This window comes from Phaseolus vulgaris, chromosome 10 (assembly GCF_000499845.2).
Source record: "Phaseolus vulgaris cultivar G19833 chromosome 10, P. vulgaris v2.0, whole genome shotgun sequence".
Taxonomy (NCBI): domain Eukaryota; kingdom Viridiplantae; phylum Streptophyta; class Magnoliopsida; order Fabales; family Fabaceae; genus Phaseolus; species Phaseolus vulgaris.
In genome coordinates, this window is record NC_023750.2 from 25870967 (window position 1) to 25885910 (window position 14944).

The following is a 14944-nucleotide window of genomic DNA, read 5'->3' on the forward strand; positions in this document are numbered from 1 at the left end:
GCCCTGTTTGCTCTGGCGACGCCCTGGTTGGGCGACGCCTTGCCTTGGTGACGCCTTGCGTTGACTTTGACTCTTCAGCCGTTGACTTTGACCTTGATTTAGTCAACGCCCGGATACGGGACGGTACAGGTCCACTACCACAAAGATGGAATCCTTACCCTTCGATGTCTTGGGTAGTCCTAAGATAAAATCCATAGAAATATCAACCCAAGGCATTGTAGGGATAGGAAGAGGGGTATATAAACCATGGGGTTGGACCTTAGATTTAGCCTTCCTACATGCTATACATCTATCACAGAAGGTATGTACGGATTTGCGCATGTGAGGCCAAAAGAAATGTTCATGCAATGTTTCTAAGGTCTTAGCTACCCCAAAATGTCCCATAAGCCCACCCTCACGAGCCTCTCTAACAAGAGATTGTCTAATGGATCCTTGGGGAACACAAAGTCTTTTTCCTTTGAAAAGAAAACCATTATGTAAGAAAAAGTCTTTGTGACCTCCCTTGGAACACTCTTGATAGATTAGAGAGAAATCTAAGTCATCATGATAAAGTTCCTTTATGTGATCAAAACCTAAATATTGAACATTTAAAACATTTAACATGGTATATCTTCGTGAAAAAGCATCGGCCACTACATTAATTTTACCTTGTTTATGTTTGATCACATAAGGAAATTGCTCAATAAACTCCACCCACTTAGCATGTCTCTTATTAAGCTTGCTTTGGCTTTTCAAATATTTAAGGGACTCATGATCACTATGAATCACAAATTCCTTTGGAAAAAGATAATGTTGCCAATTTTGCAAAGCTCTAACAAGAGCATAAAGTTCTTTATCATAAGTGGAGTTATTGAGATGACTCCCTTTGAGTTTCTCACTAAAATAAGCGATGGGGTGTCCTTCTTGAAGGAGGACGGCCCCAATGCCTATAATAGAGGCATCACACTCTATTTCAAATGTCTTAGCAAAGTTAGGAAGGGCTAGAATGGGGGCTTTAGTTAATTTATCCTTCAAAGTTTGAAAAGCGTTTTCTTGCTCTTGTCCCCACTTAAAAACCACATCCTTCTCATCACTGTAATATGAAGCCATTTGGAAAATATTCCGTCCGGTTGACCGGGACGTCTTCGTGCGCGACCTCAACCGTCAGCTAGGGACTCCTTCCCACTGGTAGCCCGTGGATTCCTGCAAAAAAGAGGACAAAGAGGCGCTCTAGCGGCCGTGTGCACTCTAACGCTCAAGTCAGCCAGCAAGAAACACCAAAACTGTCCACCCACGTCTCTGAGCACCGCGTATGGCACTCTGAAGGTGGTGAAAAGAAACTGTGTATATGTGTGTGTGTTGTCTCCTTCAGGCAAAAATATTCCCCAGTCACTTGTACGTAACCTTGAAGCACGAGCAAGCAACTAGAGAGTTCTCTGGTAAATTTGCCAAAAAGTTCCAACCCCGTTTCCAACATTCCCTGCGCTATTTAAACCTCCCAAGCATTTAAAGCGCCTTAAAGCGCTTTTAATCACAAACGTAACGCACTCATTAAAGCGCTTAATTAGAAAACGTAGCGCACTTAAGACGTTGAAACGATTGGGAGCCATCATAGTGCCTGAACGCTCGAAACGGAAACTGTATTGAATGACTTTAATTACCTGGCACCTGACCAAGGGGTGTTTCCATTCTGGTCTGGCTGTTGTACACGTGAAGGGCCTCACGACGCCATGACCCCATCTGGGGGCGCTTCTGCCCGCCTGGGGACGTTTCTACGTGTGAGTCCTCCTGCTGGGAGTGCTACTGCGCTAGGGGTGACTTTTTGGGTGCCAACTCATGCGCCCAATCATCTAGTCCCTCACTCTGAGAGCGTATCTGCCTTCCTCTCGCACCCTGCACCCGGTTACCCTGGGCGTGACCTTCCTCTTGGGTCGTATCTGTCCCGAAGGCGTCTCTGGGGCGGCAGGGGTACTTCACGAGTCAGGCTGCCCTACCCTGATGCTATCACTATGGCCTTGAAGCCACCTTTTCCTTCTCTTTATCACTTTCCCGAGCTATCGGGACCTGAGGCCTTCCCACGGTGTCGCTCCCTCCTTGGTCTTTCCTACCCATGGGTATCGGGGAACCACACTGTGATTGCCTTGTTTTTACACTGTTTGATCTGGCGACGCCCTAGTTGGGCGACGCCTTCACCTGGGCGACGCCTTCACCTAGGCGACGCCTTGCCTTGGCGACGCTTCCTCTTGGCGATGCTGGCACTTGGCGTCTCTCCACCTAGGCGAGGCCTTGCGTTGACTTTGACTCTTCAGCCGTTGACTTTGACCTTGATTTAGTCAACGCCCGGATACGAGACGGTACAGAAAAGAAAACAACAAACAACAAAACAGCAAACAAAGTGTACCGCCCTGGTAGTTGGAAGTGATGACGTGGCATCAAGCTATTATATAGGCGTGTTGAGCAAGACACCTGGCTGGCAGAAGGGAAGGAAGTCGGGGGGCTCGTGTAGTCGCCGGTTATTAAGTTGGCGTGCTCCGATCTCCAGCATGCCTAAACCGGCGGTCACCGGGTTGAAGATGAAGTCGCCAGATGTGGACCCAGGCGACCAAGTGATTAGAGATCGCCGAAACAGGGACATCGCCGAAGATAAAGTCAGATAGTCATTTCCTAAGCCAGCCAGAGGATAAGGTCGGGGGACAGCTTATCTGAACATACACGGTGAAGCAGGAAAAGTAGATCGTGAAGGCGGCCGGCGAGACCACAGGGAAGGTGTGCACGAAGGCACCCGAACTCGCCACTCAGAAGAGATCACGCTCCAAGGCAGCTATGCACTGAGTCGTATCATGCATAAGTAGCTTAGCCAAAAAACCTGAAGAGTAAGAAGTGGCGCCCAAGTCAAGGATGCTCTAGATGGTGACACGTGTACAGCTGGATGCGAGCCACGTGTCCAGAAGTGTAACTGTCTGGAGAGAGAAAGTGCGCAGGTATATAAGAGATTCCAACGAACTTCTGAGGTACGCACGTTTAGATTGCTTCTTTACGTGTGCGAGTCTTGTGTACGCTGAGAAAGAAACTTTGCACGGTTCCTTAGAGTTCTTGAGTTTTCTCTTAGTAATTGGTGGTTCAGTCGCTGACTTGGGCGTCGGAGCGTGATCGGCCGCAGCGGCGCCGTTCTTTCTTTTGCAGGTTCTTGAGGTGGATCGTGGTGAAGGACAGAGGCTAACACGGCGCAGAAGTCGATCCAGGTTTGACGAGGCAAGGCTCCAGCGTTTTGGTCAACAGGCTGGATCATCAGGCGCCCACCGTGGGGCCGTGTAAAACCTGTTCCCATCCACAGCGTGAGTTCTTGGAAGTTTCTGCAGTTTCTGTGTGGTTGTGTGCTGGTGCAACCATTTTCCGCCGTTCATCTAAGTTTTGTTCGGTAGTTTCGTGTTTTCCACCGTTCGTTTGAGTTCTTGTTCGGTGAGGTGAGGTTTTTCGCTGCTTACGCGAGTTTCAATCGGTGAGATCTAAGTTTCGCCGCTCGTTTGGATTGTCGTGGAAGAAGCGGTGGTTTGTGTTGGAGTCGTGAGTTTCTGTGAAGGTTTGCTGTTGAGGTTGCGTTCTTGAAGCTCGTTGGAGTTTCGCGAAGTTTTGACCGATGGATCGCTGAATCGATCGTCGCTGAAGAAGGTGTTGTTCATCGTGATCTGTCAAGTTTTCATGAGAAAGATGAGAAGCAACCGTTCAAGTCCACTTGCACCCGTATCTGCTGAAGGCGCCATGACTATGGCGCAGATGGTGGAAATCATGCGTTCGCTGCAGGCGAATGTGGAAGCCTCGCGCATAGAGCAGGCAAAAATGCACGAGGACCTGGTCGCCTCTCAGGCCAGGAATGAAGAGCTTAGCAGAGTTACTGAGGAATTGCGCCAAGCTCTTCAGGAGCAGCGAGGGCTCCCAGTCACTGAAGAGGTCGCGCCGTCAACGCCGCCTCGCGTTTTTCCCATGCCTTTCGCTCAGACGATTACAGACACGCCTATCCCTGCGAGTGTAGTACCCGTGAAAGCTATTTTTACCGGCGTGGAGGATCCTGAGGCACATCTCACCACGTTTCACACGCAGATGATGCTGTCAGGAGGATCGGATGCTGTGTACTGCAAGATGTTTGTGAGCACACTCCAGGGAACAGCGCTGGAATGGTTTGTGAGCCTGCCTACAGGTCACATAACCAAATTCCAACAGTTTTCGAAGATCTTCGTCGAGCAGTACATAGTGAACAAGGCGCCGCCTAGGGTGTCTTGTGATCTGTTCGACATAAGGCAGTACCAAGGAGAGTCTCTCGGGGACTACTTGAATCGTTTTGGGGCGCAGATGGTCCGCTCGCCGGCCAAGGACGAAGAGATGTTGGTCTACGCGTTCAAGAAGGGCGTGCTGCCGGGACCCTTCTGCGAGGCGTTGATTAGGGCTCACCCCGCCACGTTCGTTGAGGTTAGGCGACTTGCGGTGGCCCACATCGCCGATGAAATTGAGGTCGCCGAGAAGAGGGGAAGCGTGGCCCCCGCTAGGCCACGCGCACAGACCAGGATCCAGCCACAGAGGGATCAGAGGACTCGCCATCCTTATGATCCAAGGAAGAACAAGGGCAGGGGCCCAGGGCGCCCTCAACCGGCACGTCGGGAGTACAATCGCCCGCCGAAGCATAAGTTTGTCATGGGGTTGGCGGACCTGATCGCCATTCCCAATATATCAGCTAGGCTGAAGGCGCCCGAGAAGGTGAGTGACAAGGTGTTGGGACCAAAGCCAGACGCCTGGTGCGAATTCCACCAGGGCTTTGGCCACACCGTGGACTCATGTTTGGCCTTAGGATACCAGCTCGACGATCTGGTCAAGAGCGGGTTCCTAAACGATTACTTGCTGGATAGAAGGACGGGGGGCACGTCGAGCTCCCAGCCAGCAGGTGGTGAGGCTCAGCAGCAGGAGATGCCTACCCACGGAGAGATCCACACCATTGCAGGAGGTTTCTCGGATGGTGGATGCACCGCGTCACAGAGGAAGAAGTATGCGAGGTCTGTGATGACGGTGGACATGTTTGAGGACCACTCACCAGACGTGGACATCACGTTCACGAGGGAAGATCTCAGGGACGTTGTGCCTCACGACAACGATCCAATAGTCATCTCGCTTGTTACGGCGGGAAGGAAGGTCCACAGAGTACTAGTGGACCAAGGAAGCTCGGCAGATGTCATGTTCTGGTCGACTTTCACACAGTTGCAGTTGCACCTTGACCAGCTGAGGCCCTATGGAGGGTGCTTGTATTGTTTCGCTGGCGATTAGATGGAGGTCAGGGGGTATATAGAGTTGAGAACTACTTTCACCGATGAGGCGGGCTCGAGAACGGAGAAAATCAAGTACCTCTTCGTGAACGCTCCCTCAGCATATAACATTCTGTTAGGAAGACCAACGCTCAACAGAATAGGAGTTGTGCCTTCAACCAGGCACATGAAGGTGAAGTTGCCATCGATGGAAAGGGTGGTGATCACAATCAAATCTGATCAGAAAGAAGCGAAGAAATGCTATGAGAATAGCCTGAAAAACAAGAGGTCAGTAAGTTACATCACGACGACGCCGCCTCCCGGTGTGAGGCCCAAGCCAACAGAGTGGCGGGTTGTCGGTGCGGCAATGAAGGTGGCCACCGGAGGGGACGTCGCCATGATGGATGCTGAGGCTGAGGGAGAGAACGCCGGGCGGGAAGAAGAGGCGAGGAATCGCCCTGAGGAAGCGAGGGAGCTGGGAATCGCCAGGGCGGTGATCGCCAGGGAAGCTAGACCCAAACCCGTCGAGGAATGGCTCGAAAGGGAGATCGGGGGAAAGGTCTTCAAGTTGGGAAGATCCTTGGAGGCTGAGCTCCAAGACCAGATTGCCAAGGTGATAGAGCGGCATCTGGACGCTTTCGCATGGTCTGCTTCAGACATGCCGGGAATTGACCCCGACTTCTTGTGCCATCATCTAGCAATGGACACCCAGGTCAGGCCAGTGCGACAGAGGAGAAGGAAATTCAACGAGGAGAGAAGGCAGGCGATCAGGGATGAAACCTAGAAGCTCCTCGCTGCAGGCCATATCAGGGAAGTCCAGTACCCTGAGTGGCTAGCTAATGTCGTGCTGGTGAAGAAGAGCAATGGGAAATGGCGCATGTGCGTCGATTTCACCGATCTGAACAAGGCTTGCCCAAAGGATTCGTATCCTTTGCCAAGCACAGACGCCCTGGTGGACAGTGCTGCAGGGTGTAAGTTGTTGAGTTTCCTGGATGCCTTCTCGGGGTATAACCAGATCAAGATGCATCCCATGGATGAAGAGAAGACTGCCTTCATGACCGAGAGATCGTGCTACTGCTACAAGGTGATGCCTTTTGAGCTGAAGAACGCGGGGGCCACGTACCAGAGGTTGATGGATCGGGTACTTGCACCAATGCTGGGAAGGAATGTGCAAGCGTATGTGGATGACATGGTCGTGACCTCGCCGGAGAAAAGCAAGCACGTTGCAGACTTGGAGGAGTTGTTCACTACGATCGCCAAGTTTAGGTTAAAGCAGAATCCCGAGAAGTGCATCTTTGGCGTGGAGGCGGGAAAGTTCTTGGGGTTCCACTTGACTGAAAGAGGAATAGAAGCCAACCCTGATAAGTGTGCTGCCATCTTGGCGATGAGGAGCCCGACTACCGTGAAGGAAGTGCAGCAACTTACAGGTCGGATGACCGCCCTGTCTCGTTTCGTGTCAGCTAGCGGAGAGAAGGGCCACCCTCAGGGAATGACTTTCGTTGGGTGCTTTCAGTGGACGGATCGTCGAACCAGCAGGGTAGCGGTGCTGGGGTCATCTTGGAAGGGCCCAACGGCGTGCTGATTGAACAGTCCCTGAGGTTTGCCTTCAAAGCCAGCAACAACCAAGCAGAGTATGAAGCACTGATCGCCGGAATCTTGCTGCCCAAGGAAATGGGGGCTAGGGTGCTAATGGCTAAGAGTGACTCGTTGTTAGTCACGAGGCAAGTAACAGGCGAGTTCCAGGCCAAGGATCCACAAATGGCGGCTTACCTGGAGTATGTACAGGAGTTGAAGAGTTCCTTTGTCTCCTTTGAAGTGGTGCAAGTGCCTAGAGAGCAGAATGCCCGAGCTGACTTGCTAGCCAAGCTCGCCAGTTCAGGCAAGGGGGGTAGGCAGAGGACGGTGATCCAAGAAACTCTGAAGACACCCAGAGCGTTTGTGGCAGATCACCTGGTTCTTCAGATAAGCAAATCGACGGAGAAAGCGGCGAGGAGTCACAGGTCTTTGACTCAGGAGACCTGGAGGTCGCCAAGAATAAAAGCATGTCGGGGAGAGAAGGTGAACATGACGCAGGTCTGCACGACCCATGAGCCAGACACCTGGGTAACGCAGTACAAGCGATGCCTGGCGGATGGCCTTCTCCCGCTGGATCCGACGGAGGCTAGGAAGATAAAGAAGAATTCTAGCAAGTTCACAGTGATTGATGGTGAGTTGTATAGGTTTGGGTTCACACACCCACTCCTGGAATGTGTGCACGGAGAGAAATGTACAAGAATCATTGCCGAGCTCCATGAAGGGATCTGTGGAAGCCACGTCGGGGGTCGAGCTCTTGCCGCAAGGACTCTCCGTGCAGGTTACTACTGGCCCACAATGAGAGAAGACTGCAAGAAGTATGCACAGTGTTGCAAGCAATGTCAGCAGCACGCCGATTGGCACAAGGCGCCTCCCGAGGAATTGAAGTCGATTTACAGCCCTTGGCCGTTTCATACATGGGGGATCGACATTCTGGGACCCTTTCCGTTGGCGATCAAGCAGATGAAGTACTTGGTGGTGGCGATTGAATATTTCACCAAGTGGATCGAAGCAGAACCAGTGGCCCAGATCACCGCGCACAAGATCGAGAGCTTTGTGTGGAAGAACATCGTATGCCGATTTGGTGTGCCCAAGGGCCTGGTGTCAGATAAGGGAACTCAGTTTGCAAGTCACCTGTTGAAGAAGCTGTGCGAAGGGGTGGGAATTCAACAAGTATTTGCATCTGTCGAGCACCCTCAGACGAATGGCCAAGTAGAGTCAGCCAATCGGGTATTGCTAAGAGGTTTGAAGAGAAGGCTAGAGAGAGCCAAAGGGAGTTGGGCTGAGGAGGTACCCCGTATCGTTTGGGCGTACCACACCACCGAGCAGTCAGGAACCCATGAGACCCCGTTTAGCCTGGTCTATGGATGCGACGCAATGATTCCAGTAGAAATCCAGGAGAGCTCGCCGGGATTCCAGAACTTTGTAGCGGAAGACTCGAATGAGGAAAGAAGGCTGAATCTGGATTTGTTGGATGAGGTCAGTGAGGAGGCAAGAGTGAAGGCTGAGGCAGTGAAAAGAAGGATTGAACGAAGGTATAACTCGAAGGTGATGGCAAGGCAGTTCAGAGAAGGCGACCTGGTGATGAGGAAGGCCCACCAGTACGAGATGGAGAACAAGTTGTCGCCTAAGTGGACGGGACCGTTCAGGATAACCGAGGCGCTCGGGAACGGCGCCTACCGCTTAGAAACGTTAGAAGGAGGGGAGATTCCTCGCACCTGGAACGCCACGCACCTGAAGTTATATTACAGTTAAAAGCTTTGTAAGTAAAGACAAACACAAAGAGTTTGCAAGCTTTCTGTTAAAACAGTTTGAAGGGGGCACTCTTTTTTCCCTAAGGAGGGTTTTTGATGAGTGATCCTGCCTGTTGACCGGAACGCTGGAAACTGCCTCGTCAAAGGATCGACGTGTGCACCGCTTCACACCTCCGTTCCTCTTCGAGATCCACCTCAAGAACCTGCAAAGAAACAGAGCGGCGCCGCTGCGGCCGATCGCACTCCAACGCCCAAGTCAGTAACCGAATCACCAAATACTAAGAGAACAAGAACCGTGCAAATCCTCTCTCACAGTCAGCTCTATAACTCGCAAGCGTAAAGAGTGTATTCTGAACGTGCGTACCTCAGAAAGTTCGTTGAGAACTCTTATATACCTGGTTACTTTCTCTCTCCTGGCAGTTACAGACTTGGACACGTGGCTCGCATCCAACTGTACACGTGCCATCATCTGGAGGCTCCTTGATTTGGGCGTTGCTCTTGACTCCCTTTTTGGCTAAGTTATTTATGCATGGTGCTGCCCAGTGCATAGCTAACTTGGGAGTGCGATCTCTACTGGAACTGGCGAGTTAGGGTGCCTTCATACACCTTCCCTGTGGTCTCGCCGGCCGCCTTCATAATCTGTGCCACCTTTATTTCTGGCGATGTGTTTGCTCTGGCGATCTCCAATCATGTCGTCGCCTGAGTTTACATCTGGCGACTTCATCTTTCACTGGGTGATCGCCGGTTCTGGTAGGCTGGAGATCGGAGCACGCCAACTTAATAACTGGCGACTTCACGAGCCCCCTGACTTCATTCCCTTCTGCCAACCTGGCGCCTTGTCAACACGCCCATACTGTAGCTTGTTGCCACGTCATCACTCCCGACTACCAGGGCGGTACAATGAGGCCACCCAGTAAAGAAGAGTTTTCAAAGTTTGAAGTGTTTTAGATTGCATGCTTGTTGTTTTTTCGAAAGTTTTGAAGAAAGACCTTGTCGCTTATATGTGATTTAAGGCAAGTTTTGAAGTTATGTCGCATGCTTTCTAAAAAAGTTTCCAAGTCCCCATCGTTTTTCGGCGATTGGCGGCATCAGTAAAGTTTAAAGTCCTCGTCGTCTTTCGGCGATCGGAGGCACCAGTTAAAAGACCTCAACGCCCTCGCGCGTCCTGAGGCGAGAAAGACATAAAGACCTCCTCGCCGTCGAGCGAGTGCAGGCAAGAAAGAGTAAAAAGTCCTCAGTGCTTCCACGGGAGAGAAGATGTAGCCTCTGGGGCAATGTAAAGGCACCAGTAAAAAGTCCTCAGTGCTTCCAGGGGAGAGAAGATGTAGCCTCTGGGGCAATGTAGAGGCACCAGTAAAAAGTCCTCAGTGTTTCCAGGGGAGAGAAAATGTAGCCCCTGGGGCAATGTAGAGGCACGAGTTAAAGACCTTCTCGCCGATGAGCGAGTTCAGGCGAGTTAAAGACCTTCTCGCCGATGAGCCAGTTCAGGCGAGTTAAAGACCTTCTCGCCGTTGAGCGAGTTCAGGCAAGATAAAATCCTTCTCGTCTCGAACGAGCTCAGGTACGGTGTGAAGGGTGGAAGAAGTTTAAAGGATAGCTAAGGTAGGTTCGAAGAGAACACTTACCTATCCAGCTTACTGTCCTGAAAGTCAGGGAAGGTAGAGAAGGATACGAAAGGCGCCTCTACCCCCAGACGAGGGAACAAGGGCCAAACTATGAAGGCAAGAGGAAGCTGGTATCGCTAAGAATCTTTGGCGATCAGAAGAAATTCAAGCGATGGCAAGAGTTAAGGCCCGTTTTGATAAGGCAGATCGGGTGAGCTATGTTTTAAACTATTAGTTGGGTTGAAGCTCGTTGTTTGGAAAGTGGTTTCGCGCTGAGGTTCATTATCTTAAAAGTTCACAAGTTGTTAGAAGACTATCGTTCGAAAGTTGGTAGTTTGAAGCAGTTATTGAACAGTCGCGCTCGCAGAATTGCTAAGTCAATTTCGTTTAAGCGATTTATACAAGAAGAAATAAAGCTAACAGGGAGATTATATGAAGAAGCAGGAAATGTCATAACACAGTGGCATCAGTTCAAATTACATGTACCAAAGGGGGAAAAATTATTACAAGTAAGTTGTGTAAGAGAAAGACAGATGAATAAGTGATGGAGGGAAGCAGCTAGTCTTCAGAAGGAACGATCTTCCCATCCACCACTTCATTGTTTAGCGACACCATGGAAAGGTCCAGATCAGGGTACTGGCAGGCAAATTGCTCCAGGGCGGCGTCAAACCCAGCAGCGAGGATTTGGGCAGAGCTCAGCTCGAGTTCTTCAGTTTGCTTCTTGAGCCCCTCGGTCTGCTGCTCTAACTGATCAGCTCGTTTCCTTAATTCTTCAGTTGTCTCACGAGCTTGAAGGAGGTCTTCAGTAACCTTCTTGTTTTCCGCCTGCGCCTGGACCAGCTCTGCGGCGATCCCTTCATTCTCCCTTTTGGCCTCGGCGAGCTTAGCCATGGTGTCATCTCTCTCTTTCTCAACTTTGCCCAAGAGAACCTCCCGATCTACTGACCTCTTCTCAAGGCTTTCTACCTTGGCTGCATCTGCTTTAATCGATGCCTCCAGGCCAGCCACCTTGAGGCGGTAGGGGACCAATTTGCTCTCCAACTCAATTTTCTCTTGAGCTAAGAGGTGCACCCTATGGCGTAGATAGGTGGCTTCCTTGCGCGCCACCCTCAGTTCGGTGCTCATGGCGTCCTCCACTCGCGAGTGGTCGATCTCCGCCAGCATAAGGTTGCAGGACAACTTCTCCGCCTCGATCCTTATTAGGCGATTCTCCTCTTGGAGCACGGAGATGTCGTCCTGAAGTTTCTTGCTGGAACTCTCCACAGCTTTTGATATGATGGAGGGGAGGTCCTCTGCCATCATTTTGAGTTTTGCTGAGAAGGGTTCCCACATCCCTTTAACCGCAAGGGGAAGGTTGGCAACCGCTGGTGGTGGAGGCGCTGAAGGAGCTGGGTGTGGCTCTCACCACCGCCCTCTTGGACTGGTTGTTGAATTGGGGCTTCTTGGCGTGGTGGTGATGTGGGGGACTCAGTGATGATGATGGGTGAGTTGTGAGCACCTTCATCCCCGCCTGGTGCAGCTTCCGCAATTGAGGCTGTTGAAGGAGGACCCCCTCCAGTAGATACAAACGGCGTAGAGGCGCTCGGAGGGTTCTCCATGAAGTTGGGCTCAGTAGCCTCAACCGCCGGAAGTGCAGCCACCAAAGGCACTGCTTGGACTGGCGGTGTTGGAGCCGGGGGAGAAGGTGGTGTTGAAGTTGGAGCTGGCGGAGAAGGCGGTGCTGGTGTTGGAAGAGGAGGTGGAGCAGGTGGTGAAGAAGCTGCCACCCTCTTCCTTTTAGTGATGAAGCCATCCTCAGTTGCCTCGTCGTCTTCTTCTTCATCACTCACCACCTGAGGAGTTTTCCTCTTTGGCTTCCTGAGGATGAGTTTCTTGCGTTGTTGGGAGGGCAAGGCTTCTGAAGGAGCTGGGCCTTGAGGGGGCGATCTGCCCTGAGCAGCGGCGATCTCCACCACTAAGTTGGGCACAGTCTGGGAGCTCGACACCAACCCATGAGCTCGGGTGAGCGCCCTCAATTCAGCCAGTTTTCCCTTACCCAGCATGAGATTTGCATAATGCGAAGGTATACAGGTCAGCTCAAAGGCAAAGATAAACACATGGGTAGGTATGCAAATGAGACAAACAAGTGGTGTAGAAAATAAAAAGACCAAGTCTAGTGCGCAACAGACAAGACGCCCAGTAACAGATAACAGAGGTGCAGCACAGAGCAATAACTTAGATGTTAAGGTAAGCACTAACCTATGCGAGCCTCGAGTTGGCCCTCGAAGAACTCAAAGGAGATGATTGCAGAAGTGAGAAAGGTAATGTTCGCGGCTGCCACTCTCTTCCAGAAGAGGCACAGGTCCTTGTCCAAAGCGCCCATGTTATCGGGGCTTCTTGGCTTTCTAAAGCTTCCCTTGGAGTCTTTATTTCCCTTGTTTACCCAGTACAAGGGAAAGCCGTCGAGCAGCGAAGTGTCCCGATCATTCTGGCACACTTGGACGAATTTACCTTTCCAATCCTTGTAAGATTGCTGGAAGATAGAGAGCATCGACCTCCCAGCAATCCGGTTCAGGCTCACCCAAAGGCGATCTCCAGGGTTCTTGGCCTCGAATAGGAAGAGGAACACGTCTACCGAGGCCGGTAGTCCCAAATGTGCGCATATAATCTGAAACGCCCGCACGAATGCCCAGCTGTTGGGATGGAGCTGGGTGGCGGCGATGTCGAGCTCGGTTAGTAATTCCCGCTCGAAACGGGTAAGGGGGAACCTAAGTTTCACCTTCTTGAATAAGGTGGTGTACACAAAGCAGAACAGCTCGCCGTTGTTCCCTTTGTCATCTGAGCAGACTGGCACGTCGGGGGGGCAAGGCAGCACTGTCAGTTTGTCATCGTGCTCCTTGTGGAACGAAACGTTGGGCTCGTCCCCTTTCTTCAATCGGAGCACTGCCACAGCGGAGTTTACTGAAGAAGTCTCCTTCAGTAAAGTTGAAGTGGCCCATGGGTATAACTTCTTATAGTCTGGGGAAGGAATGGAGGCACCTCCGGCGATGGGTGGAGTTGCCTGAGCAAGGTTGGGGCGAGAGGTTGCAGGCCTCTCAGCCTGGGAGGAGGAATCACCAGGTGCTCGTGGTGAGTTATGAGCTTGAGATGGAGGGTTTCGTGACGAGGGAGGAGGATTCGCGGTGGTCTTTGTTCGAGCCATCGCAGGAACTGCAAAGGAAAAAAAGAAAAGAAAGGTGAGCGAAGGTTGCAAAGGTCGACTTGATTGCGAACGAAGGATGAAAAAGACGAACGAACGAAAGTTCGTTATGATGGGAGAAAGGGAAGACAAAGCCCTAAGTGCGAAAAGGGAGAAGAAGAAAAAACAACCCACAGCGTATGCACCAGGCAGTTAATGGATGATGCGAATCGGTTAAGATGCAGCAAATATCAACAGAAGAAGTAAAGGGAGTACCTTTCTATGATCAGACGAACGCTGAAGGAAGTTGGGGATTCAGAGAGTTGAAGAGCGTCGTGGGTTTTGCAGCAGAAACTCAGAGCGTTTGAGAAGGCAGAGAGATGATGAAACAGTAGAAATGAAATGGGTTTAAGGGTTTTTCAAATAATTTTTGGAAGCGTAAGCGACAACAAAAGATGACCGTTGATGAAGCCACGTGTCGGGCGATTGGGAAAGTGTTTGGTGGAGCGTCAGGAAAGCAGGAAGCGCGAACGTTTGGAATTCTGCGTCAGCGCCACGTAGATCGGTAGTGGCGTGACTCCTTTAGTCTTTTCGCTAGACAAGTCTTCGCTTAAGACTGGGGGGCTTGTGTACCGCCCTGGTCGTCGGAAGTGATGATGTGGCATCAAGCTATTATATAGGCGTGTTGAGCAGGACACCTGGCTGGCAGAAGGGAAGGAAGTCGGGGGGCTCGTGTAGTCGCCGGTTATTAAGTTGGCGTGCTCCGATCTCCAGCATGCCTAAATCGGCGGTCACCGGGTTGAAGATGAAGTCGCCAGATGTGGACCCAGGCGACGAAGTGATTAGAGATCGCCGAAACAGGGACATCGCCGAAGATAAAGTTAGATAGTCATTTCCTAAGCCAGCCAGAGGATAAGGTCGGGGGACAGCTTATCTGAACATACACGGTGAAGCAGGAAAAGTAGATCGTGAAGGTGGCCGGCGAGACCACAGGGAAGGTGTGTACGAAGGCACCCGAACTCGCCACTCAGAAGAGATCACGCTCCAAGGCAGCTATGCACTGAGTCGTATCATGCATAAGTAGCTTAGCCAAAAAACCTGAAGAGTAAGAAGTGGCGCCCAAGTCAAGGATGCTCCAGATGGTGACATGTGTACAGCTGGATGCGAGCCACGTGTCCAGAAGTGTAACTGTCTGGAGAGAGAAAGTGCGCAGGTATATAAGAGATTCCAACGAACTTCTGAGGTACGCACGCTTAGATTGCTTCTTTACAAGTGCGAGTCTTGAGTACGCTGAGAGAGAAACTTTGCACAGTTCCTTAGAGTTCTTGAGTTTTCTCTTAGTAATTGGTGGTTCAGTCGCTGACTTGGGCATTGGAGCGTGATCGGCCGCAACGTCGCCGTTCTTTCTTTTGCAGGTTCTTGAGGTGGATCGCGGTGAAGGACGGAGGCTAACACGGCGCAGAAGTCGATCCAGGTTTGACGAGGCAAGGCTCCAGCGTTTTGGTCAACAGGCTGGATCATAAAGTTAGCCAAAATAATTTGGAATCAAAATTGCCGAAGTGAAGTGTCACTTAAATCAATCCAAAGAAA

At 51.2% G+C, this 14944-nt stretch overlaps 1 protein-coding gene across 1 annotated transcript; it reads right to left on the reverse strand.

Moving 5' to 3' along the window:
- Window positions 1–565: 565 nt before the first annotated feature.
- LOC137817620 (tropomyosin-1-like) lies at window positions 566–11322 on the reverse strand. Its single transcript, XM_068620899.1, has 2 exons — window positions 10868–11322; window positions 566–572 (listed from the first exon to the last, which is right to left on the reverse strand). The coding sequence occupies exons 1-2, from the start codon at window positions 11320–11322 to the stop codon at window positions 566–568; spliced, it is 462 nt and encodes a 153-aa protein (XP_068477000.1).
- Window positions 11323–14944: the final 3622 nt, after the last annotated feature.

Excerpts from the sequence above, each read along its gene's own strand:
- LOC137817620 (XM_068620899.1), bottom strand. The coding sequence starts at position 11,322 with ATGAGCACCGAACTGAGGGTGGCGCGCAAGGAAGCCACCTATCTACGC.